Source organism: Ranitomeya imitator, chromosome 6, assembly GCF_032444005.1.
Source record: "Ranitomeya imitator isolate aRanImi1 chromosome 6, aRanImi1.pri, whole genome shotgun sequence".
NCBI classification, from domain to species: domain Eukaryota; kingdom Metazoa; phylum Chordata; class Amphibia; order Anura; family Dendrobatidae; genus Ranitomeya; species Ranitomeya imitator.
In genome coordinates this window covers 419,260,697-419,288,142 of record NC_091287.1, presented here as the reverse complement: position 1 = coordinate 419,288,142, position 27,446 = coordinate 419,260,697, and the positions used below count along the sequence as shown (strand labels likewise).

The window sequence follows — 27,446 nt, the reverse complement described above, 5'->3', positions numbered from 1 at the left end:
TACCAAGGTAAGCCAAATAAGAATGTCATTTTTCTCAGTAGTCTTCACCCAGATGTAGCAGTTGGAAACGACAAGAAAAAAAAAAACGGAAACTGTACAATTTTACAATAAAACAAAGGTTGGAGTGAACACAGTAGACCAGATGGCTCGAAAGTACACCACAAAATCTGGAAGCCGCCGATGGCCTGTTCAGGTGTTTTGTAATGTACTTGATTTAACAGCTATAAACGCAACTATCTACTATATAGTTGTCTAAGGGTCACTTCCGTCTGTCTGTCTGTCTTTCTGTCTGTCTGTCACAGATACTCATTGGTCGCGGCCTCTGTCTGTCATGGAAATCCAAGACGCTGATTGGTCTCGCCAGCTGCCTGTCATGGCTGCCGCAACCAATCCGCGACGGCCACAGTACGATTAGTCCCTCCCTACTCCCCTGCAGTCGGCGCCCGCTCCATACTCCCCTCCAGTCACCACTCACACAGGGTTAATGCCAGCGGTAATGGACCGCGTTATGCCGCGGGTAACTCACTCCGTTACCGCCGCTATTAACCCTGTGTGACCAAGTTTTTACTATTGATGCTGCCTATGCAGCATCAATAGTAAAAAGATCTAATGTTAAAAATAATTACAAAAAACCTGCTATTCTCACCTTCCGTAGTCCTCACCTCGCGCCTGCCGCCAGCTTCCGTTCCCAGAGATACATTGCGAAATTACCCAGAAGACTTAGCGGTCTCGCTAAGGGCCGCGCTTAACAACCACTACATACTTACCTACCGCTGTCTGTCCCCGGCGCTGTGCTTCTCTGCTCTGGCTGTGAGCGCCGGGCAGCCGGAAAGCAGAGCGGTGACGTCACCGCTCTGCTTTCCGGCCACTGTGCTCACAGCCAGAGCAGAGAAGCAGAGCGCCGGGGACAGACAGCGGTAGGTAAGTATGTAGTGGTTGTTAAGCGCGACCCTTAGCGAGACCGTTAAGTCTTCTGGGTAATTTCGCAATTTTTTTTTTTACTTTACTTTTTTTTTTTTACTTTAACGATGGTAACCAGGGTAAACATCGGATTACTAAGCGCGGCCCTGCGCTTAGTTACCTGATGTTTACCCTGGTTACCGGGGACCTCGGGATCGTTGGTCGCTGGAGAGCTGTCTGTGTGACAGCTCTCCAGCGACCAAACAGCGACGCTGCAGTGATCCGGATCGTTGTCGGTATCGCTGCAGCGTCGCTTAGTGTGACGGTACCTTTACATTTCTAATAAACCACAGGAGCTTATGCCATTAAATCTAGTCCACTAGTTATTAAAATGAGGAACAAAGTGTGGTATGGGAAAAACTACCTCTGTCAGCCTTGGGTAGTAAACTCATTAAGATATGTCTAATGCCATGTATTCCGTACATTGTGCATAACTCACATATCTGGATTCCTAAATACTGGTTTGGGAAAATTTTCAACACCTTTCGAGATTTGGTGTGTAAAAGAGGGACTCCCAGAATAAAACTGGAAAAACTGCAATTACCAAAAAATTCAGAGGTAGTTCGATTTGCCTCAAATATGGGGGTACTACTTAGCTTCCCAGTTTTAGCACTTCCGAGGCTGGGCATTAGAGGAGGCCCAGGAAGCAGGATCATTAGCATTAAAATACTTGGGAAGGGGGGAGAATTTGCTGGAGATACTGGCATTGGGATTGGTAGATTAATAGTAGAAGCGTTTAATATTCAAATCACGCTTAGTACGAAATCCTGTGTGTTAGAATTAATTGGGAAAGTGGGAGGATCTCCCCAGGTACGGTTAACTATTGCCAAAATACTCTATCAGGCTATAAAATCTATAGCCACACACTGGCTGGCAACCAGACCTTTCCGGTGTAGAAGTGGTCCAGGCTCTCAACTCTACTACCTTAATGGTAAAAAGGATTTCTACCAAGAGGGGGGTCGTTGTTAAAGTGTAGGGAGACTGGATTAGGTGCGCAGCTGTGGTTTCGGAGGAGTTGAGTAAAGATGTCTTTTATTTACTGATCCTGTAAATTATGATTACCTCCAGTCTGGGTAGTAGGATAATGTGTTTGACTAGTTGTCTAAGGGTATCGTCACACAGTGCAATTTTGATCGCTACGACGGCACGATTCGTGACGCTCCAGCATCGTAACAATATCGCTCCAGCGTCGTAGACTGCTGTCACACTTTGCAATGTACGACGCTAGAGCGATAATTTCATGACGTATGTGCGATGTAGAAGCCGTTGGTTACTATGCGCACATCGTATACGATATATGTTACACCATGCGATCATGCCGCCACAGCGGGACACTAGACGACGAAAGAAAGTTTCAAACGATCTGCTACGACGTACGATTCTCAGCGGGGTCCCTGATCGCAGGAGCGTGTCAGACACTGCGATATCGTAAATATATCGCTCGAACGTCACGAATCGTGCCGTCGTAGCGATCAAAATTGCACTGTGTGACGGTACCCTAAGCGTAATTCCTGTGTCAGTATGGGTTTGGTTTTATTGTAATGCACACTGTGGGGAGGGGAACACAGTATGGTGGTTATTTGAATGTCATTGAATGAATAATTGGATTATATAGGCACTATTCCTGTATATATACTGTATGACGACATGTAAACTAATTATTCTACTGATTTAAAAAAAAATCCCCACAGCAGTGCTTCATTTCATAACATTGGTCTCTTCTTGTACAGTATCTGCTGAATGATGTAACCGGCACAAAGACGTCATTGCACTGACTAAATTATAAAGGAAGCACTGGCAGGAAGCTGAGAATGGCTTCCTGCAGCCACTTAGTGCCTGGCTACTGCTGACAGCGGAGCTGCAGGAATTCTTCCTGCTCAATGATGTGTTCAGCCAATGGTGGTTGAAAAATACCGTAATAAGGTCAATATGGCCGTGGGCCTCCCTGGAGTTCCCGGGCGCTAGTGCAGACTGCCCTCATTATAATCCGTCCCTGGCTGCGATAAGAAGCTGCCTTGTGGGCCATGTGTGTTTACCCGATTTATGTGTTCTCTATACAATAATTACATACCGGTAATCCACCAAACATTTCTTATTAAATTGCTAGCACCCCTGTTGCCATGTTTCTTTGGTTTTTGAGGTGGTCATTATGACATGGTAATTGTTATACACTGTATTTCAGAAATATTCAAAGGAGTTTGACAGAATTTGTGGAAAAGATGGCTCACCCCTTAGTGAGATGAAAGCTAATGCATTCACTAAAAGCTTAGCACCACTATTGGATAAAATAAAAGCAGAGAAGGAGCCAGGAAATTTAAAGGAATATTCCCCATGGATGAGTGCTTTCAAGCCAGAGTTTTCTAGAGATGATCTTGAAATTCCTGGTCAGTATTTGAGATCTATAAACAATATATCTTTTAGATATAAATTTTTTTTTTTTTTTTAGGAATTGTAATTACCGTAATATTTACAGAAAATATCACTATATCCAAATTTTGTTCCAGGTCAGTATGACGGTAAAAGCAAGCCATTGCCAGAGTATCACATAAAGATCTGTGGATTTGATGAGCGGGTATGTAGTCACCACATGGAGTAGAAATTAATTATTTTGAACTATTTTCTCATTTTGCTTTAGACTAAACATAGATAAAACACTTTTTTGTGCACAAATGTAGCAGAATTGAAGTTATCATTTAGTCTACCGATTCTCTGTAATTTGTGAATTGGGATAAATATTGGGTTTTCTTGCAGTCCCACTCGTGATCTATCGATGTGTCGATTGGTGCGTTGTGCAGTATTGTGGTTTTTTTTTTCGTAATTGTGCTTATATTATTTATCAAAGGTAAAAGTTATGTCATCCATAAGAAAACCCAGGAAGATTATTATGCGTGGAAATGACGAGAGAGATTACCCATTTCTTGTCAAAGGTGGTGAAGATTTACGCCAGGACCAGCGGATTGAGCAACTGTTTGACATCATGAATATTATCCTTTCCCAGGATGCTGCTTGCAAGCAGAGATATATGCAATTGAAGACTTATCAAGTTATTCCTATGACCACACGGTATGAACTTCTCTACGTTGTTACCTGGTACATAAAGATCTCCTGGCTTTTATGTGAAAACACTGCAACTATACTGTTAATATTATCATGTCTCTCTTCTTTTACAGAATAGGCATAATTGAATGGCTGGAGAACACAAACACATTAAAAGACTTTATTTTAAGCACTCTGACGAAAGAAGAGAGAGCAGACTTCCACGGGTATTACAGATAATAATGAATGGCGCACTATACTAACAATCTATTGTATACATTTCATGCATTCACTTCATGACCCCAAATTACTGTGTAATGAAAAGTTTAATATTTTTACTATCATTTCTAATCCCGTCAGAATTTTTAATCTAACCCTATAATGCTTATATCAGAGGATAGCAACACAGAACATGTAACATTGTCCCAATCTCAGTGAGGCAGTGCTAGCAGCAGATGTCTGAATAGAAGGGACATAAGACTGTAGAATATCCTGGACCTATACCACTGAGTTAGCAGTTTGCAGTTCCTTTCCTGAATATGACTGGTTAATGTCAAGGCAGGGGATTATTTTCCTTGTTGAGCTTTATCATTGAGTGGCTAACCCTAGATTAATCACAAATAAAAATAGCTCATATAATTAAAGTTTGAAGATCAGTTGGGTATAAAATAAAAAAAAAATCACTGATCTCAACATTATAAATGGATAAGTAGATGTAAAACCATATTCCAAAATCTAGAGTTCATTATAGGAGTAAATAGAAAACCGAATCTGTATAAATCCCTTTACCGCCCAATGCTGTTGTCACCTTCATGATCAAGCCAAAGTTTACAATTCTGACCACTGTCACTTTAAGGTAAAAACTCTGGAATGCTTCAACGAATCCTGCTGATTCTGAGATTGTTTTTACCGTGACATATGTAACTTCATGTTAGTGGTAACATTTCTTCGATATGACTGCATTTATTTGTGTAAAAAATGGAAATTTGGCGAAAACTTTGAATTCTTATGCCCTTAAATCAGAGAGTGGTGTCACACAAAATAGGTAATAAATAACATTTCCCACATGTCTGCTTGACATCAGCACAACTATTAAAACATTTTTTTTGTTAGGAAGTTAGACCCGGTTAAATGTTGACCAGCGATTTCTCATTTTTCCAACAAAATTTACCAAACCACTTTTTTTAGGTACCACATCACATTTGAAGTGACTTTGAAGGGCCTATATGATAGAAAATACCCAGAAGTGACTCCATTCTAAAACTGCACCCCTCCAGGTGCTCAAAACTACATTCAAGACGTTTATTAACCATTTAGGTGCTTCACAGGAATTAATGGAATGTGAAAGGGAAAAAATGAACATTTAACCTTTTGTCTCTAAAATTTTTTATTTTCACAAGGGTAAAAAGAAAAATGGACCCCAAAATTTGTACTGCAAATTCTCCTGAATATGCTGATACTCCATATGTAGGGAAAACCACTGTTTGGTCGAATGGCAGGGTTCGGAAGAGAAGGAGCCCCATTTGTATAATTTGAATGGAACAATTAGTTGCTGCCATGTCACGTTTGGAGAGCCCCTGATGTGCCTAAACATTGTAAATACCCTACAAATTACCCAATTTGGGATACAAGACCCTCTCAGGAACTCTAGATACCCCAAAGTGATTAACAGAAGTATATAACTTAGAGCCATGGGAAATAAAAAAAAAAAATCTCATATTTTTAGTCAAAAATTATCTTTTAGCCCCAAATTTTTTCAACAAGGGAAACAGGAAAAATTGGACCCCAAAAGTTGTTGTGCCATTTCTCCTGAGTACGCCAATATCCCATATGTAGGAGAAAACTACTGTTTGAGGGCTTGGAAGTGCGAGATTGACATTTTGGAATGCAGACTTTGATGGAATGGTCTGCGGGCGTCCTATCACGTTTGCAGAGCCCCTGATGTGCCTAAACAGTGAAAATCCCCAAAATATTTCCCCATTTTCCCCTCCCAAGGAATTTATCTAGATGTGCGATGAGCACCTTGAACCCTCAGATGCTTCACAGAAAATTATAACGTTGAGTTGTGAAAAGAAAAAAAAAAAAAAAAAAAATCATTGCCACAAAAATGCTCCACAAGTGACCCTGATCTACTTTTTCCTGATATGTGAATTTTATAATGTTTTGGCATATGCAAGTTGTGTAGAGCGTATCAGGTTGATTCACGTATGTTGTGTAGTGTTCATCAGGTTGGCATTTGTGGGTTGTGTAGTGTTTGTCACGTTGACATACATTAATTGTGTACAGTGGGTTCTGAAAGTATTCAGACCTCTTTAAATTTTTCACTCTTTGATTCATTGCAGCCATTTGGTAAATTCAAAAAAGTTCATTTTTTTCACATTAATGTACACTCTACACCCCATGTTGACTGAAATAAAAACAAATGTACTTTTTTTGCAAATTTAATAAAAAAGAAAAGCTGAAATATCGCATGGTTATAACTAGGGTTGAGCGACTTTTACTTTTTTAGGGTCGACTCGGGTTTCGCGAAACCCGACTATCTCAAAAGTTGAGTCGAGTGAAATCAGCCGATTATGGCGAAAAGTCCGGGATCGACCGAAACCCAATGCAAAGTCAATGGAAATTTTTTTTTTCTCTCTCCCTCTCTCTCTCTCTCTCCAGAAAAAGCTGGTGTTACACATTCCAAATCGCTACAGTGCACAAGCGATGGCGATAGGCGTCCACGCCCCTAAGACCTATGTCATCATTCTGCCCACACTCCTTCATTGGCTGAAAAAATGGCGCCAAGCACGTCATACGAAACGCGACTTTGGCGTGAAAGTCACGTACCGCATGGCCGACCCCACACAGGGATCGGGTCGGGTTTCATGAAACCCGACTTTGCCAAAAGTCGGCGACTTTTGAAAATGAACGATCTGTTTCGCTCTACCCTAGTTATAACTATTCAGACCCTTTGCTCAGACACTTAAATTTACGTCACATGCTGTCCATTTCCTTGTGATCCTCCTTGAAATGGTTCTACTCCTTCATTAGAGTCCAGCTGTGTTTAATTAAACTGATAGGACTTGATTTGGAAAGGTACACACCTGTCTATATAAGACCTCACAGTTCACAGTGCATGTCAGACCAATTGAGAATCATGAGGTCAAAGGAACTAGCCGAGGAGCTCAGAGACTGAATTGTGGCAAGGCACAGATCTGGCCAAGGTTACAAAAGAATTTCTGCAGCACTCAAAGTTCCTAATAGCACAGTGGCCTCCAAAATCCTTAAATGGAAGAAGTTTGGGACCACCAGAAGTCTTCCTAGAGCTGGCCATCCAGCCAAACTGAGCAATCGTGGGAGAAGAGCCTTGCTGAGAGAGTTAAAGAAGAACCCCAAGATCACTGTGATTGAGCTCCAGAGACGCAGTAGGGAGATGGGAGAAAGTTGACTTTGTGGAACTATCACTGCAGCCCTCCACCAGTCGGGCCTTTATGGCAGAGTGGCCCGACGGAAGCCTCTCCTACCGCCACCTGATGAAGACAGAGCTGTTCCGTTGAAACGCGTTGTGGATTTCAATAAACAAAGGAACTTTTAATCTCTTCAACTGTGTCCTGTGCGTTCCCATGTGACCGGAGTATCTTGCTATTCTCAGTGCAAGACATATGAAACCCCACATAGTTTGCTAAAAAAAACAAAACATGGAGGACTCCCAGACTATGAGAAATAAGATTCTCTGGTCTGATGAGATGAAGATAGACCTTTTTGGTGATGATTCTAAGCGGTATGTGTGGAGAAAACCAGGCACTGCTCATCACCTGCCTAATACAATCCCAAAAGTGAAACAGAATCTTGCTATGGGGGTGTTTTTCAGCTGCAGGGACAGGACGGCTGGTTGTCATTGAAGAAAACATGAATACGGCCAAGTGCAGCGATATCCTGGATGAAAACCTCTTCCAGAGTGCTCTGGACCTCAGACTTGGCCAAAGGTTCACCTTCCAACAAGACAATGACGCTAAGCACACAGCTAAAATAACAAAGGAGTGGCTTCAGAACAACTCTGTGACCATTCTTGACTGGCCCAGCCAGAGACCTGACCTCAACCCAATTGAGCATCTCTGTAGAGACCTGAAAATGGCTGTTCACCTATGTTCACCATCCAACCTGATGGAACTGGAGATGATCCAAATCCATGCAACTTGCTGCATCATTCCCAAGAAGACTTATGGCTGTACTAGCTCAAAAGCGTGCTTCTACTCAATACTGAGCAAAGGGTCTGAATACTTATTACCATGTGATATTTCAGTTTTTCTTTTTTAATAAATTTGCAATAATTACTACATTTCTGTTTTTTTCAGTTAAGATGGGATGCAGAGTGTACAGTAGTTAGAAAAAAAATAACTTTTTTTTAAATTTACCAAACGGTTGCAATGAAACAAAGAGTGAAAAATTTAAAATGAGATGAATACTTTCCGTACTTACTGTAAGTCGAAATGAATTGAATAGTCCATTGGTGTGTGGTACAGTCTGAAGCATTCTTTTATACAAAGGCCAGGTGTGTCAGGGCGGGTGTCACATTGATAATTGGTGTCCTGGCATATCCCCCTTCTGTAACACACTCTGCACCTCTTTTGCAACCTTCCTTTTGTTGCAGTTTGGAGGACCTCCCCGAGGAAATTTTGGCCTTGTACGATATGAGCACCTTTAGTTCCAGAAGTACTGGGGCCTGCTCCTTTCTGACCTCCAAAGATTAGGGCCTACCTCCTGGAACTGAAGTTACGATGTACCAGTTTGTCATGCACACCTTGATAGCACAAAAGTCTTATGCATTGCCATCTGTATGATGTGCATGGCCTGCTTCTTGTACCACACCTTGGCTTTTCTCATGGCACTGTAAGGCTGGAGGACTTGATCAGCGAGATCATCTTACCCCATGTTCTTATTGTATCCCAGTACACCATGCACAATAGCTCGCGCAGAGAGGAATTTGAACAGTGGGACACTGGTATACATGTTATCTAAAAAAAAGAAAGAAATGTCCAGCTAATCATGATCAAGGGAGCCTAGTCTCCAGAAACACGTTGAGATTCTTATCCATATGGTTGTGCTGAAGTCTGTATCCTCTATGTTTAAAGTTTGTTAATAAAGAAATCGCTTTTTTACGGACTCGGTGAAGCTGGACATTTCTTTCTTTTTTTTTGGATCTTGCACGTCTGGACACAGCGGGTCCGTGCTCCCGAGGTTTGGTTGCTGAATCACGGGTGAGCTGGTTTATGTTCCTTCTTACTATAAATGTTATCTACATAGAGGTTATAACCTTGATCCAGCAGTGGGTGCACCAAATCCCACACAATTTTCCCACTCACTCCCAGGACAGGTGGCCTTCATGGTGTTCAATCCAGAATCGTTGATTTCATAAACCCTAAACTTGTGGGTGTACTCTGAGGTACTCTCACACAGTTTGTACAGCTTACTTCTGTGCCTGGTCCTCTTACTGGCAGGTATTGCCAGAATTTGAGCCTCCCCTTGAAATGTATTAGGGACTCATGCACGCAGATGTCCTTTTAGCAAACTTGTCTCTGAAGTGCTCAATGACCGACCGAACTTTGAAAAGATGGTCAAAGTTGGGGGTTACCTCTGGGAGGACACCGTACATTATCTTTATAATGCAAGAATGTTTGGATGGTCCAAAACGTTTACGGGTCATGGCCATTCAGAACACTGGAGTGTTATATGAAACGTCAACACACCAATATTGCCGAAGTTCTGGCTCTCCGTATCCCCATGTGAAGGACAAGGCCCCAAAACATCATCATTTCTATTGCATCTTCAGGAGTCTAGTTAGAAAATGATGATGGGCTGTTTTGTGACAAAAATTGCGAGTAAAAAGAAAAATTTTTTTTTAAAAATATTAATAAAAAATATAAAAGTTCAAATCACCCTCCATTTTCTCCATTCAAAATAAAACAAAAAAAATACACATATTTGGTATCTCCCCTTTTAGAATTGCCCAGTCTATCACTATATGAAAGAATTAGTCCGATTCGTAAACGGCATAGTGAGAAAAAAAAAATCCAAATGCCAAAATTATTTTTTTTTCGGTCATTGTAACATTGCATTAATATGCAATGACTGACGTTCAAAAGATCGTATCTACACCATAATGATATCAATAAAAACGTCTGCTCGGCACCCAAAAAATAAGCCCTGATCTAGCACGAGATCATGAAAAATGGAGACACTATGGGTCTCGGAAAATGGCGATTTTTTTTTTTTTCCCCTCATCACTTAAATAAAAATGAACCTATACATGTTTGGTATCTACGAACTCGTATTGACCTGGAGAATCATGATGGCAGGTCAGTTATAGCATTTAGTGAACATGGTAAAAAAGCAAAACAAAAAACAATTGTGGAATTGCACTTTTATTTGCAATTTCACCGTACTTTTAATCTTTTCCCATTTTCCAAAACCAATGGTGCCGTTCAAAAGTACAGCTCATCCCACAAACAAAAACCCTCACGTGGCCATATTGACTGGAAAATAAAGTTGTCAGCAAAGACTGACACTTTACTCTCAATCCCATCCACACGGTCATTAATAAAAATGTTAAAAAGAATCGGTCCTAGCACAGATCCCCACGGTCCTCACTGCTGACTATATTTTATTTAGAGAACGTACCATTTATGACAACTCTTTGTTTCCTGTCATTTATCCAATTCCTTACCCTTCTGCATATAGCTTCCTTTCGTCCCTGCTTCTGTAGCTTCAGTATACAGGTCCTTCTCAAAAAATTAGCATATAGTGTTAAATTTCATTATTTACCATAATGTAATGATTACAATTAAACTTTCATATATTATAGATTCATTATCCACCAACTGAAATTTGTCAGGTCTTTTATTGTTTTAATACTGATGATTTTGGCATACAACTCCTGATAACCCAAAAAACCTGTCTCAATAAATTAGCATATCAAGAAAAGGTTCTCTAAACGACCTATTACCCTAATCTTCTGAATCAACTAATTAACTCTAAACACATGCAAAAGATACCTGAGGCTTTTATAAACTCCTGCCTGGTTCATTACTCAAAACCCCCATCATGGGTAAGACTAGCGACCTGACAGATGTCAAGAAGGCCATCATTGACACCCTCAAGCAAGAGGGTAAGACCCAGAAAGAAATTTCTCAACAAATAGGCTGTTCCCAGAGTGCTGTATCAAGGCACCTCAATGGTAAGTCTGTTGGAAGGAAACAATGTGGCAGAAAACGCTGTACAACGAGAAGAGGAGACCGGACCCTGAGGAAGATTGTGGAGAAGGACCGATTCCAGACCTTGGGGAACCTGAGGAAGCAGTGGACTGAGTCTGGTGTGGAAACATCCAGAGCTACCGTGCACAGGCGTGTGCAGGAAATGGGCTACAGGTGCCGCATTCCACAGGTAAAGCCACTTTTGAGCTACAGAGAAGCAGCACTGGACTGTTGCTAAGTGGTCCCAAGTACTTTTTTCTGATGAAAGCAAATTTTGCATGTCATTCGGAAATCAAGGTGCCAGAGTCTGGAGGAAGACTGGGGAGAAGGAAATGCCAAAATGCCTGAAGTCCAGTGTCAAGTACCCACAGTCAGTGATGGTGTGGGGTGCCATGTCAGCTGCTGGTGTTGGTCCACTGTGTTTCATCAAGGGCAGGGTCAATGCAGCTAGCTATCAGGAGATTTTGGAGCACTTCATGCTTCCATCGGCTGAAATGCTTTATGGAGATGAAGATTTCATTTTTCAGCACGACCTGGCACCTGCTCACAGTGCCAAAACCACTGGTAAATGGTTTACTGACCATGGTATTACTGTGCTCAATTGGCCTGCCAACTCTCCTGACCTGAACCCCATAGAGAATCTGTGGGATATTGTGAAGAGAAAGTTGAGAGACGCAAGACCCAACACTCTGGATGAGCTTAAGGCCGCTATTGAAGCATCCTGGGCCTCCATAACATCTCAGCAGTGTCACAGGCTGATTGCCTCCATGCCACGCCGCATTGAAGCAGTCATTTCTGCCAAAGGATTCCCGACCAAGTATTGAGTGCATAACTGAACATTATTATTTGATGGTTTTTTTGTTTGTTATTAAAAAACACTTTTATTTGATTGGATGGGTGAAATATGCTAATTTATTGAGACAGGTTTTTTGGGTTATCAGGAGTTGTATGCCAAAATCATCAGTATTAAAACAATAAAAGACCTGACAAATTTCAGTTGGTGGATAATGAATCTATAATATATGAAAGTTTAATTGTAATCATTACATTATGGTAAATAATGAAATTTAACACTATATGCTAATTTTTTGAGAAGGACCTGTATGGCTGTTATGTGGAAAGTATCAAATGCCTTTGCAAAGTCCAAATAAATCACATCAGCCTCATTACCAACATCCTCATTGAAACTCTACATGTTGGTTAGGCACGACTTATCCTTCATGAATTCGTGCTGGTTGTCAGTTATTATATTATTCTCTTCAATATATTTCTGCAGATCATCTCTTATGATGCCCTCAAAAACTTAGCACACTACTGATGTGTGACTTACCAGATAGTAGTTACCTGGATCCACCCTCTTACCTTTCTTAAATATCGTTACCACATGAGCCATCCTCGAATGCTGTGGTACCACCCCTGTTAGAAGTCTAAGAATATGAGATACAGCGGTCCGTTAATTCCCTCAATATCTGTGGATGAATGCTAGCTGGGCTGGGGGAGTTGTCAATGTTTAATTTGCTCAGAAGTACTTCTTGTATTATATTAGTTATATCAGGTGGTGAACTTTGATTTTTACCTTGTTGAATGATCCCTGGAATAGTCAGTTCATTGATGAACATGGATGAAAAGTGCCAGTTTAATATCTCAGATTTATTTGTCCTCTAATTATCTTATTATTTTTTAAGGGGCCGATACAATCATTTTTTTTCTCTTTTTCGTATGTATATTTTTTTTAGAGATTTCTTTTTTGTCGCTGACTTGTGTTTCAGTAGCTAACTTTGTTAGCTTGGGTTTTTCTTTACATTTTTTTTTAGATCTTTATACTCAAGAAATGCACTTTCTGTATTCTCAGCCTTCAAGATTTTGAATGCCCTTTGTTTTTTGTCTTGTTAAACTTTGTATTGTCTTATTTATCCATAATGTTTTCTTTTCATTCCTGGACATTTTATTACCACAGGGTATAAGTTTTCTACAGGATTCTAGTATTTCCGTAAACATGCCCCATTTTTGGTCAGTATCCCCAGTTACTATGACATGGTCCCAGCCTTCACGATTAATCTCTTCCCTTAATTTGTTGAAATTAGCTTTCCTAAAGTTCCAGGTTTTTACATTTACCCTTTTAAATGTTTTATTAAATATTACATTAAAACTTGCCTTATTATGGTCACTGCATCCCAAATGCTCCCTGATCTGCAGATCTGAAATTGTATCTGGTCTATTTGACAGGACCAGATCCAGCAGATTAAATCCCCTGGTTGGTTCATCTATCAGATGAGAGCGGTAATTGTCCTGAATTGTGGATAAAAACTTACAGCTTCTAGCAAAACCAAAACATTCTGTGTCCCATTTTAATGTCTGGATAGTTAAAACTCCCAATGATAAAGACCCTATCATTATTTGCTGCCTTTTTCATTTGTTGCAGCATTTCATCCTCTGCCATCATGTTCTCATACACTTCATACAGTTAATAGTCCTCTGTGTCTGTACTGTTACATAGTTAGGCTGTTAACTGGTTCATGCAGCTTTACATGAATACCCGAGCCTTACACTATGGCTGGTCCGAACAACGAAAGCAATTGTTACCATCCACCTCTCGTGTCTCCCCTTTTTCCTCATAGCTTGTATCAAACTACGATTAACAGCTTTCCATTATTGCCATCTCCATTTTCATGCACTCGGGAAACTAGTAAATATTACTAGAAATTTTTGTGATGAACAGACTGCTATTTTTGATGTAGAAACAAAAAAACTCTTGTGTATTACTATAGATCTAAAAACACATGCTGGTCAGTAAAAAACAATAGTTATCTTTATATTTGATTTTGCAGAAAGTATAGTCCCGAAAAGCATTACAATGCCTGGCTGGACAAGAAAAGCATGATTGGAAGTCCACAACAACACATTGACTCCTATGTGTAAGTTGCTTTATCTTATATTTTGTTATTTTTAATTTTTACACTTTTACAAAGCTGTTGATGAAACACATGCCAGATGTGTTTGGCAGGTGAGCAGGTTATTGTATGACTGTTTTCTCAATCATTACTTATTTTATAAGTTTTTTGGCCCATTGGGGTTCTTTTCATATACTATTTCCTCTCTTTCACCTTTTTTTTTTCTTGTTCACTTGACACCTATGCTTTTCTCTGACCACTTCGTCTTTAACCCCTTACTGACATCAGACATATTAGTACGCTGATGTACGTATCCCCCGCTTTGATGGGGACTCCGGCAGTGAGCCCACATCAAAGCTGGGACATGTCAGCTGTTTTGAACAGCTGACGTGCCTGCAATAGGTGCGGGTGGAATCGCGATCCTCTCGCGCCTATTAACTAGTTAAATGCCACTGTCAAACTTTGACAGCAACATTTAAGGCTACGTTCAGATTAGCGTTGCGCGCCGCTGCGTCGGCGACGCGACGCACGCAAAAACGCTGCGTTTTGCAACGCGTGCGTCGTTTTTTTGACGAAATCGGACGCAAGAAAAATGCAACTTGTTGCGTTTTCTTGCGTCCGACGCTAGCGTCAAAAACGACGCACGTGTCGGAAAACGCAACAAGAAAAACGCATGCGTCCCCCATGTAAAACATAGGGGCGCATGACGCGTGCGTCGCCGCTGCGTTTCCCGATGCAGCGTCGGGAAACGCTAATCTGAACGTAGCCTAACAAGCACTTCCGAACGGAAATGCGCACACCGGTGACCCCCCTTGCCCCCCCCCCCCCCCCCCAGTCACATGATCAGGGGTCATCTGTGTGTCGGCATTACAACCAGAGGTCTCCTTGATACCTCTATGGTTGTGTGTGCCGGATTGCTATGAGCGCGCCACCCAGTGGTCGGCGCTCATAGCAATTCAGCTACATAGAGGCGATCTGAACATCGCCTCTGTAGCTGAGCCGATCGAGTTGTGCCAGCTTCTAGTCTCCTATGAAGACTATTGAAGCACGGCAAAAGTTAAAAAAAAAAAAAATGTTTTTAAAAATATAAAAAAACTAATCAAAATATAAAAGTTTACATCACTACCCTTTTTCCCCATTCAAAATTCAACAATAAAAAAAAATAACTAACATACACATATTTGGTATTGCAGTGTTCAGAATCGCCCAATCTATCAATAAAAAAAAATAATTAACCTGATCGCTAAACGGCGTAGCGATTAAAAAAAAAAAATGCCAGAATTACGCTTTTTTGGTCGCCGAGACATTGCATTAAAATGCAATAACAGGTGATCAAAAAAACATATCTGCACCAAAATGGTATCATTAACAACGTCAGCTCGGCACGCAAAAAAATAAGCCATCACCCAACCCGAGATCACGAAAAATGGAGACACTACGGGTATCGTAAAATTGCGCAATTTTTTTTCTTTTTTTTTTTAATCAAAGTTTGAAATTTCTTTTCATCAACTTAGATAAAAAATAATCTAGACATGGTTGGTGTCTATGAACTCATAATGACCTGGAGAATCATAATGGCAGGTCAGTTTTAGCATTTAGTGAACCTAGCAATAAAGCCAAACAAAAAACAAGTGTGGGATTGCATTTTTTTTTGCAATTACACTGCACTTGGAATATGTTTCCCATTTTATAGTACACAACATGGTAAAACCAATGGTGTCGTTCAAAAGTTTAACTCGTCCCGCAAAAAATAAGCCCTCACATGGCCATGTTGCTGGAAAAATAAAAGTTATGGCTCTGGGAAGGAGGGGCGTGAAAAACAAAAACGCAAAACCGAAACATGCTCCGGTGATGAAGGGGTTAATATTATGAATACTGATGGGCTTTTATTTTACTGCACAACTTTGCTTTTAGATAATGAACTTAGATAATGTTCATTGAGAATTAACGTGAATGATTTTTTTTTACAATTTGACCATCTCATGTTCTTTGCACTGTTTCTCTGTCTCTGTGTTTTTCCTGGATGTCATTTCAATTGAATATTAATAAAGGGTATATTTTCCTTATTCTTGTATTCAGCACAAACACTGTTTTTGTAGATGTATTAATAGTAGGTGCATATGGCCAGTATTAGAGATGGTTATATTTCAAAGGGTTCTTTTGATAGCTGTTCTACTTTTTAGTTACACGGTTTTTCTCGTTGCCTTATTCATTCTAAAACAGCTTTATTAGTAAAGAGGTTGTCCACTACTTTTACATGATGACTTTTTTTATGACAGTCACCCCTCTGCAATTTGGCCATGTTTTTACAGCAAAATCACAACTGTGCAACTTGTCTGAGACATGCTGTTATGCGTCTGATCTTTTTAATCTCTGTGACTGCTCTGATGACTGCTGTCACGCGACACATATTGCGGTTTAGCTCCAACCTAAATTATTCTGTGTATATTTTTAATGCACCATCATAAAGGTTATATACTCACACCATCATCCTTTTCCATCTTTACCATGTCCCTTTTTTGCCTATACATATACAATTTACTGTCAGTGATGCACACTTAAGGTACCGTCACACTCAGCGACGCTGCAGCGATATAGACAACGAGCCGATCGCTGCAGCGTCGCTGTTTAGGTCGCTAGGAGACGTCAAACACAGCAACTCCAGAACGATGCAGGAGCGATCCAGTGACGTAACGGCGACTCGCTTATCGTTCTCGCTGGTTGTTAGCTCCATGTAAAACATTGCAGGCATCGTTGCTTTTGCTGTCAAACATGACGAATCACGCCGACCTGACGACCAAATAAAGCTCAGGACTTCTAGCTCCGACCAGCGATGGCACAGCGGGATCCAGATCGCTGCTGCGTGTCAAACACAACGAGATCGCTATCCAGGACGATGCAACGTCACGGATCGTTGTCGTTCTCGTTGCAAAGTTGCTGAGTGTGACGGTACCTTTAGTGTGAGGATTTGTATTATTCTGTTTTAATTTCCAGAACAGCTTCAATTTCTTTCATTTAAACAGTAGCGGGTACAGGGCAGCAAAGTGTCCATTTTAGTCATACAGACATATCTACATGTCATATACTAGGAGGATGTGCTTGTAGTCAGGTCTACCATTCAAAAAAATAATAGTAAATTGTGACCAATATTTCTGCTACAGTTCCGCAAACCGTGATTCGGCTGTCAGCTCATTCAAGGAAAGAGAAGCTCTTATTCCTGGAGATCTGTTGAGGTGAGCAAAGAAAGCCATTTCTCTTGCCTTTGAGGCCACTCTTTTTTGGGATGGTCACTTTATGTAAGAATTGTGGACAGTATAATAAATTTTATAATTGAAATATAATTTACACTTCATGACTCCTTGAATTGCAATTGTAGGCTGCCAGATCCTTCTCTGTCTTTAAGGGTATGTGCACACCTGACATGTGCAAAAAAAAATGTTTCAGGAGGAAGATTCTTCAGGGTGCATCGGTGTCTTTTGTATTAGTGTTTTTTTTAGTAGTTCTTTGCTATACCAGCTTTTTTTAAACTTATATTGGATAAACTAGTGAGTGATTTACAAGCAGAAAAAACCTGAGGAACGGGCAGGTCCCTTCTATTCACCAGTTTGCGTCTTTGGAAACCTGAAGTGATTTAAAAGGAGCACAGTGTTTAGCGCCTTTTCAGGTGGTTTTGTCATGTAGACCCGAACAGGATAGAATAAATGGGGTCAGATCACTTTTATCCATGTGTATATATTGGTCTATATGCATTTGCCTTAGGCTGCCGTCACACTATCAGTATTTGGTCAGTATTTTACATCAGTATTTGTAGCCAAAACCAGGAGTGGGTGATAAATGCAGAAGTGGTGCATATGTTTCTATTATACTTTTCCTCTAATTGTTCCACTCCTGGTTTTGGCTACAAATACTGATGTAAAATACTGACCAAATACTGCTAGTGTGACGGCAGCCTTATAATGGAAGCAAGGAGAGTTCCCGTACTTATGTTACTGTGAGAGAGTGCTTTTCATTATTTTTTTTTTTTTTTACTTTTTCACGTATGCTATTAGTGGTGCTGTGTGGTTGCTCTTCGCACCTTCATAACCTAGCAGTTTTCCGTTCTTGTGCTTTTTTATTTTACTGTTCTTCTTCTATCACAAGCCATTTTAATTCCTCCATCAACATAACCTTACAAGGGCTTGTTGTTTGTGAGATGAGCTTGATTTATTTCCTGCTTTTATAGTAAAAGCTTAAAGTGGGGTGAAATGGTGGAAAATTCTTTCATTGCTTTTTGGGGGTTAATTTTACAGCATTCATTATGCAGTAAAAATCATCTGGCAATGTGATTCTCGAGGTAGTTTTGATTACGGTAATACTTATAAGGTTATTTTTACATGATAGTCGCAAAAATGTAACCACTATAATATGGAATTAAAATACACCAAGATGATGCCATTTTGAGGTTCATACAACATTTTGAACTCTTTACTCCCCAGAATTGTATTTTTGACAGAAACTGCAATGATTGAAAAACTGCAATTCTTGCTTTTCAATAATTTTATTTTCTGTTATTTTTAGATTGTCTAATTTAACCCCTTAGTGACAGAGCCAATTTGGTACTTAATGACCGAGCCAATTTTTGCAATTCTGACCAGTGTCACTTTATGAGGTTATAACTCTGGAACGCTTCAACGGATCCCGCTGATTCTGAGACTGTTTTTTTGTGACATATTGTACTTCATGTTAGTGGTAACATTTCTTCGATATTACTTGCGATTATTTATGAAAAAAACGGAAATATGGCGAAAATTTTTAAAATTTTGCAATTTTCAAACTTTGTATTTTTATGCCCTTAAATCAAAGAGATATGTCACGAAAAATAGTTAATAAATAACATTTCCCACATGTCTACTTTACATCAGCACAATTTTGGAAACAAAATTTTTTTTTGTTAGGGAGTTATAAGGGTTAAAAGTTGACCAGCAATTTCTCACTTTTACAACACCTTTTTTTTTTAGGGACCACATCACATTTGAAGTCATTTTGAGGGGTCTATATGATAGAAAATAACCAAGTGTGACACCATTCTAAAAACTACACCCCTCAAGGTTCTCAAAACAACATTCAAGAAGTTTATTAACCCTTTACGTGCTTCACAGGAACTGAAACAATGTGGAAGGAAAAAATGAACATTTAACTTTTTTTTGCAAACATTTTAATTCAGAACCATTTTTTTTATTTTCACAAGTGTAAAAACAGAAATGTAACCATAAATTTTGTTATGCAATTTCTCCTGAATACGCCAATACCCCATATGTGGGGGTAAACCACTGTTTGGGCGCACGGCAGAACTTGGAAGTGAAGGAGCGCCGTTTGACTTTTTCAATGCAGAATTGGCTGGAATTGAGATCGGACGCCATGTCACGTTTAGAGAGCCCCTGATGTGCCTTAACAGTGGAAACCCCCCACAAGTGACCCCATTTTGGAAACTAGACCCCCCATGGAACTTATCTAGATGTGTGGTGAGAACTTTGAATGCCCAAGTGCTTCACAAAAGTTTAAAATGCAGAGTCGTGAAAATAAAAAATATCTTTTTTTCCACAAAAAATATTTTTAAGCCCCCAAGTTTTTATTTTCGCAAGGGTAACAAGAGAAATCGGACCCCAAAAGTTGTCCAATTTGTCCTGAGTAGGCTGGTACCCCATATATGGGGGTAAACCACTGTTTGGGCGCACGGCAGAGCTCGGAAGGAAGGAGCGCCGTTTTGGAATGCAGACTTTGATGGAATGGTCTGCGGGCGTTATGTTGCGTTTGCACAAGTGACCCAATTTTAGAAACTAGAACCCCCATGGAACTTATCTAGATGTGTGGTGAGAACTTTGAATGCCCAAGTGCTTCACAGAAGTTTAGAATGCAGAGTCGTGAAAATAAAAAAATATTTTTTTTCCACAAAAAAGATTTTGTAGCCCCCAAGTTTTTATTTTCACAAGGGTAACAGGAGAAATTGGACCCCAAAAGTTGTTGTCCAATTTAGCCCGAGTATGCTGATGCCCCATATGTGGGGGTAACTCACTGTTTGGGTGCATGGCAGAGCTCGGAAGGGAAGGAGCGTCGTTTTGGAATGCAGACATAGATAGAATGGTCTGTGGGCGTTATGTTGCGTTTGCAGAGCCCCTGATGTACCTAAACAGTAGTAACCCCCCACAAGTGACCCCATTTTGGAAACTAGACCCCCCAAGGAACTTATCTAGATGTGTGGTGAGAACTTTGAATGCCCAAGTGCTTCACAGAAGTTTAGAATGCAGAGTCGTGAAAATAAAAAAAATATTTTTTTTTCCACAAAAAAGATTTTTTAGCCCCCAAGTTTTTATTTTCACAAGGGTAACAGGAGAAATTGGACCTCAAAAGTTGTTGTCCAATTTATCCCGAGTACGCTGATGCCCCATATGTGGGGGTAACCCACTGTTTGGGCGCACGGCAGAGCTCAGAAGGGAGGGAGCACCATTTGACTTTTTGAGCGCAAAATTGGCTGTCGTGTTTGGAGACCCCCTGATGTAACTAAACAGTGGAAACCCCCTAATTCTAGCTCCAACCCTAACCCCAACACACCCCTAACCCTAATCCCAACCCAATCCATAATCCTAATCACTAACCCTAACGATAATCACAACCCTTACCCCAAAACAACCCTAATGTCAACCCTAACCATAACCCTAATCAAAACCCTAAATCCAACACAACACTAATCCTAATCTCAACCCCAACCTCAAACCTAACCCTAATCCCAATACACCCCTAATCACAACCCTTACCTTAACCCTAATCCCAAACCTAACCCTAATCCCAAGCGTAACCCTAATGCCAACCCTAACCCTAATACCAACTCTAATCCAAACCCTAACCCTAATCCCAAATCTAACCCTAACTTTAGCCCCAACCCTAGCCCTAACTTTAGCCCCAACCCTAACCCTAAAGCTACTTTCACACTTGCGTCGTTTGGCATCCATCGCAATCCGTCGTTTTGGACAAGAAACGGATCCTCCAAATGTGCCGCAGGATGCGTTTTTTGCCCATAGACTTGTATTGCCGACGGATCGTGACGGATGGCCACACGTCGCGTCCGTCGTGCACTGGATCAGTTGTGTTTTGTCGGACCGTCGGCACAAAAAACGTTCAATGTAACGTTTTTTTTATGTCGCGTCCGCCATTTCTGACCGCACATGCGTGGCCGTAACTCCGCCCCCTCCTCCCCAGGACATAGATTGGGCAGCGGATGCGTTGAAAAACTACATCCGCTGCCCACGTTGTGCACAATTTTCACAACGTGCGTTGGTATGTCGGGCCGACGCATTGCGACGGCCCCGTACCGACGTAAGTGTGAAAGAACCCTAACCCTGAATTTAGCCCCAACCCTAGCCCTAACCCTAGCCCTAACCCTAATTTTAGCCCCAACTGCTGTTCTCCTGCCGGCCGGCAGATGGAGACAGATGGTGGGCGCACTGCGCATGCGCCCGCCATTTTCTTTTTCCGGTGGCCAGGAGGAGCAGCAGGAGGACCCAGGGACACAGGTGAGTAAGGTAGAGTCCCCGAATCCCCCTATTTCTCTGTCCTCTGATGTGCGATCACATCAGAGGACAGAGAATTACACTTTGACTTTTTTTTTTTTTTTTTGCGGTTGCCAGTAAACAGTTAATTACCGGCAATCGCAAAACAGGGGTCGGTAAAACCGGCAGCCGAGACCCCAAAGATTCTCCCGGGGGCGGGCGCACTGCGCATGCGCCCGCCATTTTGAAGATGGCGGCGCCCACCGGGAGCCACGAGGAGCACCGGGGGAGATAGGTGAGTATCGGGGGGCTATCTGGGACCCCCTTTCTCTGTCCTCTGATGTGCGATCACATCGGAGGACAGAGAAATTAAAAAGAGATCGCGTTTTTTTTTTTTTTTTCGATCGTTGGTAAACGGTTAATTACCGGCGATCGCAAATGCGGGGTCGGTAAAAAAAACCCGAATCATGTTCTCTGGGGTCTCGGCTACACCCGGCAGCCGAGACCCCGGAGAAAATTCGACTCTGGGGGGCGCTATTCACTTTTTCCCCAGCGCCGTTAATTAACGGCGCTGTGGTTTAAGTACCCTTAGCGGCCGCCGTTAAAAGGCGTATCGGCGGTCGCTAAGGGGTTAATAAATTGTCATCAACTGTTTGTTTTTTTAACTAGGGGAAGGGGGTGGTTTAGACTTTGATTTCGATGTGTGTGTGTGTGTATGTATATATATATATATATATAAGTCCCCCTCTCGGCTTATACTCGAGTCATACCAAGGGTCGGCAGGGGAGGGGGAGCGTGGCTGTCTAATTATACTCACCTGCTCCTGGCGCGGTCCCTGCAGGTCCCTGGCTCCCCGGCGCTCCAGCTTCTTCCTGTACTGAGCGTTCACATTGTACCGCTCATTGCAGTAATGAATATGCGGTCCACCTCCCATAGAGGTGGAGCCACATATTCATTACTGTAATGAGCAGTAACGGTGACCGCTCAGTACAGGAAGAAGCTGCGGTGCCGGGGAAGCAGGGACTGCACCACGCCAGGAGCAGGTGAGTATAACGGAGGGGAGCGCTGCGCTGCGCGATATTCACCTCCCCGTTCCGGGCGCCGCTCCATCTTCAGCGTCTTCTGCAGTGACGCTCAGGTCAGAGGGCACGATGACGTGGTTAGTGCGCGCCCTCTGCCTGAACGTCAGTGCAGAAGACGCTAAAGATGGAGCGGCGCCGGAACGAAGACAGGAGAATATTGAAAGTGCCGGGGCCTGAGCGATGGAGAGGTGAGTATGTGATTTTTTTTTTTTTTTTTTTATCGCAGCAACAGCAAATGGGGCAAGTGTCTGTATGGAGCATCTTATAGCGCCATAACGTTTGTGCAGCACTGTATGGGGCAAGTGTCTGTATGGGGCAATAATCAACGTTTGTGCAGCTCTATATGGGGCAAGTGTCTGTATGGGTCCATAATCAACATTTGTGCAGCACTATATGGGGCAAGTGTCTGCATGGGGCCATAATCAACATTTGTGCAGCACTATATGGGGCAAGTGCCTGTATGGAGCATCTTATGGGGCCATACTCAACGTTTGTGCAGCACTATATGGGGCAAATATCTTTATGGAGCATCTTATGGGGCCATAATTAACGTTTGTGCAGCATTGTATGGGGCAAGTGTCTGTATGGAGCATCTTATGGGGCCAAAATCAAGGTTTGTGCAGCACTATATGGGGCAAATATCTTTATGGAGCATCTTATGGGGCCATAATCAACATTTGTGCACCATTATATTGGGCAAATGTGTCTATGGAGCATCTTATGGGGCCATTATTAACCTTTATGCAGGATTATATGGGGCATATTTTAATATGGAGCATCTTATGGGGCCATCATAAACTTTATGGAGCATTATATGGGGCTCCTGATTCAATATGGATATTCAAAAACACTTAACCTACTGATGTCTCAATTAAATTTACTTTTATTGGTATCTATTTTTACTGGTGACATTTACTACACACAGGTACATACTAAATACATTTAAATACTATGTCATTGTCTTTAGTGATAGAACTTATTATTTGATGATATCTTCATGGTCATTTGTCCATTAGAACCATCTATTAAACTGCTATTAATCCAACTCCTCTAAAGATACAATTCGGCCAAGTTTTGTGACAGCTGTGTTGAAGTGACTAATATGCATAATACACAGTAACAAGTTGGATAAAGATTTTGAAAATCGTCATTTCAATTCTTTCTTTTTTTTTTGAAATTCTTTATTTAAGTTTTCAATTAACAGTAATAAAACAGTTAACATTTGCTCTCATGTCAAGAAATACGGGTATTTGTCATATTATAATATGTCTAAGGATATTCATGGCAGATGGATTAAACGTATACATTCCCTAGAAAGTGAAGACAGTTGAGCTTACAGAACTTAGAACAAAATTTCAGGACTGCAAAGAACTAGCCCTAGAAACAGTACGAGTTATGATAAAAAATTTGTAAGGCTAGAGGGTGAGACGGAAGGACTAATTTACCGTGGATATAATTGAATTCAGATGAGGTGAAGGAGGAGTGGACGGCAAAGAAAATGGCTGGAACATGCAAAAAATAGAGTCAGGACGGTCATCGCGTCTTGCTAAAGAAAAGATAAGTAGGAAGGGCTAAACAGAACTCTTGGTAGGGGACTAGTAGATGAATTCCTCAAGGGGGATCCTCCGCCCCAAGTCCAAGAGTAGGGGACAAAAACACCTCCCACGGAAGCCAAGAATCCTTGAATTTCTCGTGAGAGCGTGCCTCCCAGCTAGATAATTCCTCCAAACGATATAAGTCTTGGACTTTGAGGATCCATTCTTCCAGCGTTGGGGGAGATGTTTTTCTCCAGTGTATTGAGATTAAGTGTTTTGCGGCCGCTAATAAAATGGGTAGTAAGTCGTGTTTCTTTGGGTTAAAAGAGGAAGAAGGAAGAGAGAGCAACACCTCCTGGGGAGTTAGATCCCGATCCATCAGGCCCATATCTTGTAAAGATATATTTACATCTGCCCAAAATTGTTTCAATTCCGGACAGAGCCAGAAAATATGCGCTAAGGACCCCACACATCGAGAACATCTCCAACACTGCGGGGAATCCACCAATCCCAAATGAAACAGTCTTTCTGGGGTATGATACCACCTGGAAAGGATCTTAAATGCGTTTTCCTGCAATAGGATGCATCTGGAGAACCCATGGGAATTGGCTAGTACCCGCTGAGTTTCATGAGGGGAAAGCGTCAGACCCAACTCCATCTCCCAGGAAGAAAGATATAAGGGTTTAAATTGAGTTGAACTTTTAAGGAGGTTCACGTATAGTTTAGAAACCAGTTTAGTGATTGGAGTTTTCAACCTCACTAGCAAGTCAAGCCAGAGCCAATCCGTAGATTGGTTTATCTTAGTTCTAAACGCGGTCATTATACGGTGTATATGATATTTCTGGAGAAAATTAGTAGGTTGTTTTATGGCACTGATCGGCCAATTATCAATGCAAGGTATTCGGTTTGAAAGGAACTGAGAAATTGGGGCGTCTGGTAGGGATGTCCAGAGTCCATAAATGTCTTGATAGGTAGGGTCCACCAACCATGGGATGATCTTAATTGGAATATTGTCTAGAAAATGGCAATACGGAAGCTGGTTTGGTATAAGGGAACGTTTTATGGATAGGGTGTTAGATAGGATCTCATTAGATTTTATGCGTGTGCAATTAAAAGACGACCAAAGATAGAGATCAGCTTCATCCCCTAGTATAGCAAGTTCTAGATATGTATTGAGATTTTCTGGATTGGGTTTTACCAGGTTAAACCATCTAGCAATATGTATGGCTTTGTAATATGTTTTGATATCTGGAAGGCCAAGACCGCCGCTACCTCTAGGAAGAGAAAGAATTTTAAAAGGGAGTCTGGCTCTTTTGTATTTCCATATAAACTGGGAGAACAGTTGGTTGGCTGAATGGAAGAATGAGTTGGGAAGGGATATGGGAACCATGTTCATGGTATAAAATATTTTAGGGAAAATATAAGATTTAATGACATTTATTCTGCCCATCCAAGATAAATAAGGTATGTTGTAGTTTTTTAAATCCGTTTGAAGCCTTGTCAGGAGGGGAGTATAATTACATCTATATAGGGAGGAAGGATCAGCCGTTAGATAAACTCCAAGATATTTTAGTTTCTCTGATGGCCAGTTAAAGGGGGTGTTTTCTTTTAAATCCAGTATATCTGAGTTTTTTGCTGAGATATTTAATGCTTCAGATTTATTTGCATTTATTTTAAAGTTAGATATCTCACCAAAATCGGCAAACAGGGACATTAACTTCGGGAAAGATGTTTTGGGATTGGAGGTTAAGATTAAGAGGTCGTCGGCAAAAGCAGCTACTTTGACCTCAAGTTTACCCATCTTAAGGCCTATGATCTCACTATCCTGTCTAATCTTTTCCATCAGGGTTTCCATGACCATGATAAAGAGGGAGGGAGAGAGAGGACAGCCCTGTCTGGTACCGTTAGTTATATTAAATGGTTCGGAAAAAATACCGTTCACACCGACCCTAGCAGACGGATCTACGTAGAGGGACATTACAGCATCTATAAAGGCTTGTGGGAAGGCAAACTTTTGAAGCGTACAGACCATGTATCTCCAGCTAATTCTGTCAAATGCTTTTTCAGCATCAGTTGACAGAATAGTCAATGGAGTCTTAGTCTTCTTTGCATATGAAATAGCGTGGAGGATTTTAGTAGAATTATGTTTGCCTTCGCGACCCTTCACGAAACCCACCTGGTCAGGCCGAATAATTCTGCACAAGACACCATTCAACCTCGAAGCCAACACCTTAGCCCACAGTTTCAGGTCAGTGTTGAGCAATGAGATAGGGCGGTAATTGCTACACAGGCTGTCGTCTTTCCCCTCCTTAGGTATAATAGCAATGTAGGCCTCAAGTGCCTGGCGAGGTGGGAGCTTCCCTTCTAGAAAGGAATTAAACAGATCAACTAGGTGGGGAAGAAGAATATCAGAGAACTTTTTGTAATAGCCCACCGGGAAACCGTCGGGGCCAGGTGCCTTCCCATTCGGGATGGTTTTTAGGATGTCTTCTAATTCTTTAAGTGTAATTTTGGCCGTGAGTGCGTTACTTTCTTCAGGGGAGATTTTTGGAAGGGGGAGAGAGGCCAAAAAAGTTTGGATTTTAGTCATGGCTGTCGGACAATTTTTCATATCATCAGAAAGGGGCAGATTATAGAGGGACTCATAGTACTGCCGGAAGGTCTCAGCAATCTCTTTTGAGTCCACCACTCTCCTGCCCGTCGACGCAACAATTTTTTTAATGAATTTTTTCTCTTTTTGCTTCTTTAGCAATTGTGTGGTGAGTTTCCCACTTTTATTGCCATGCAAATAAAAGCGGTGTCTGCAATGCATAAACAATTTTGCTGACTTTACATTTAATAAGTCTTTGAGCTTGTTACGAAGAAAAACAAGATCCTGGTGAGACTCAGGTGATTTAGTACTTTTATGTGTACGCTCTGCAGTGGTTATTTGGTGGAGGAGAGATTGGATTTCTTTTTCTCTTTGTTTTTTAATGTACGAGCTAAGTGAGATGAGTTCACCCCTGAGAACGGCTTTATGTGTTTCCCATATAATGGGAGTGAGATGACCCGTATTTATGTTTTCACTGAAGAAATGAGAGATGATGGCTCTAAGTTTGTCTGTATGTCTCGGGCTATCAATCAACGATTCATTAAGTCTCCAGGTCATAGCGGGCCTAGGTAACGTGGTGATGAGAATCTCAATGAA

At 41.3% G+C, this 27,446-nt stretch overlaps 1 protein-coding gene across 1 annotated transcript in view; it reads left to right on the top strand.

Annotated features, from left to right (window-relative positions):
- PRKDC (protein kinase, DNA-activated, catalytic subunit) overlaps positions 1–27,446 on the top strand; it is a 448,603-nt gene that overhangs the window by 400,551 nt on the left and 20,606 nt on the right. The window contains exons 77-82 of the mRNA XM_069731310.1: positions 3,143–3,344; positions 3,465–3,532; positions 3,803–4,023; positions 4,131–4,223; positions 14,057–14,143; positions 17,281–17,352. Of these exons, the coding sequence (XP_069587411.1) occupies positions 3,143–3,344; positions 3,465–3,532; positions 3,803–4,023; positions 4,131–4,223; positions 14,057–14,143; positions 17,281–17,352 (743 nt within the window). The remainder of the gene's footprint in view (positions 1–3,142; positions 3,345–3,464; positions 3,533–3,802; positions 4,024–4,130; positions 4,224–14,056; positions 14,144–17,280; positions 17,353–27,446) is intronic.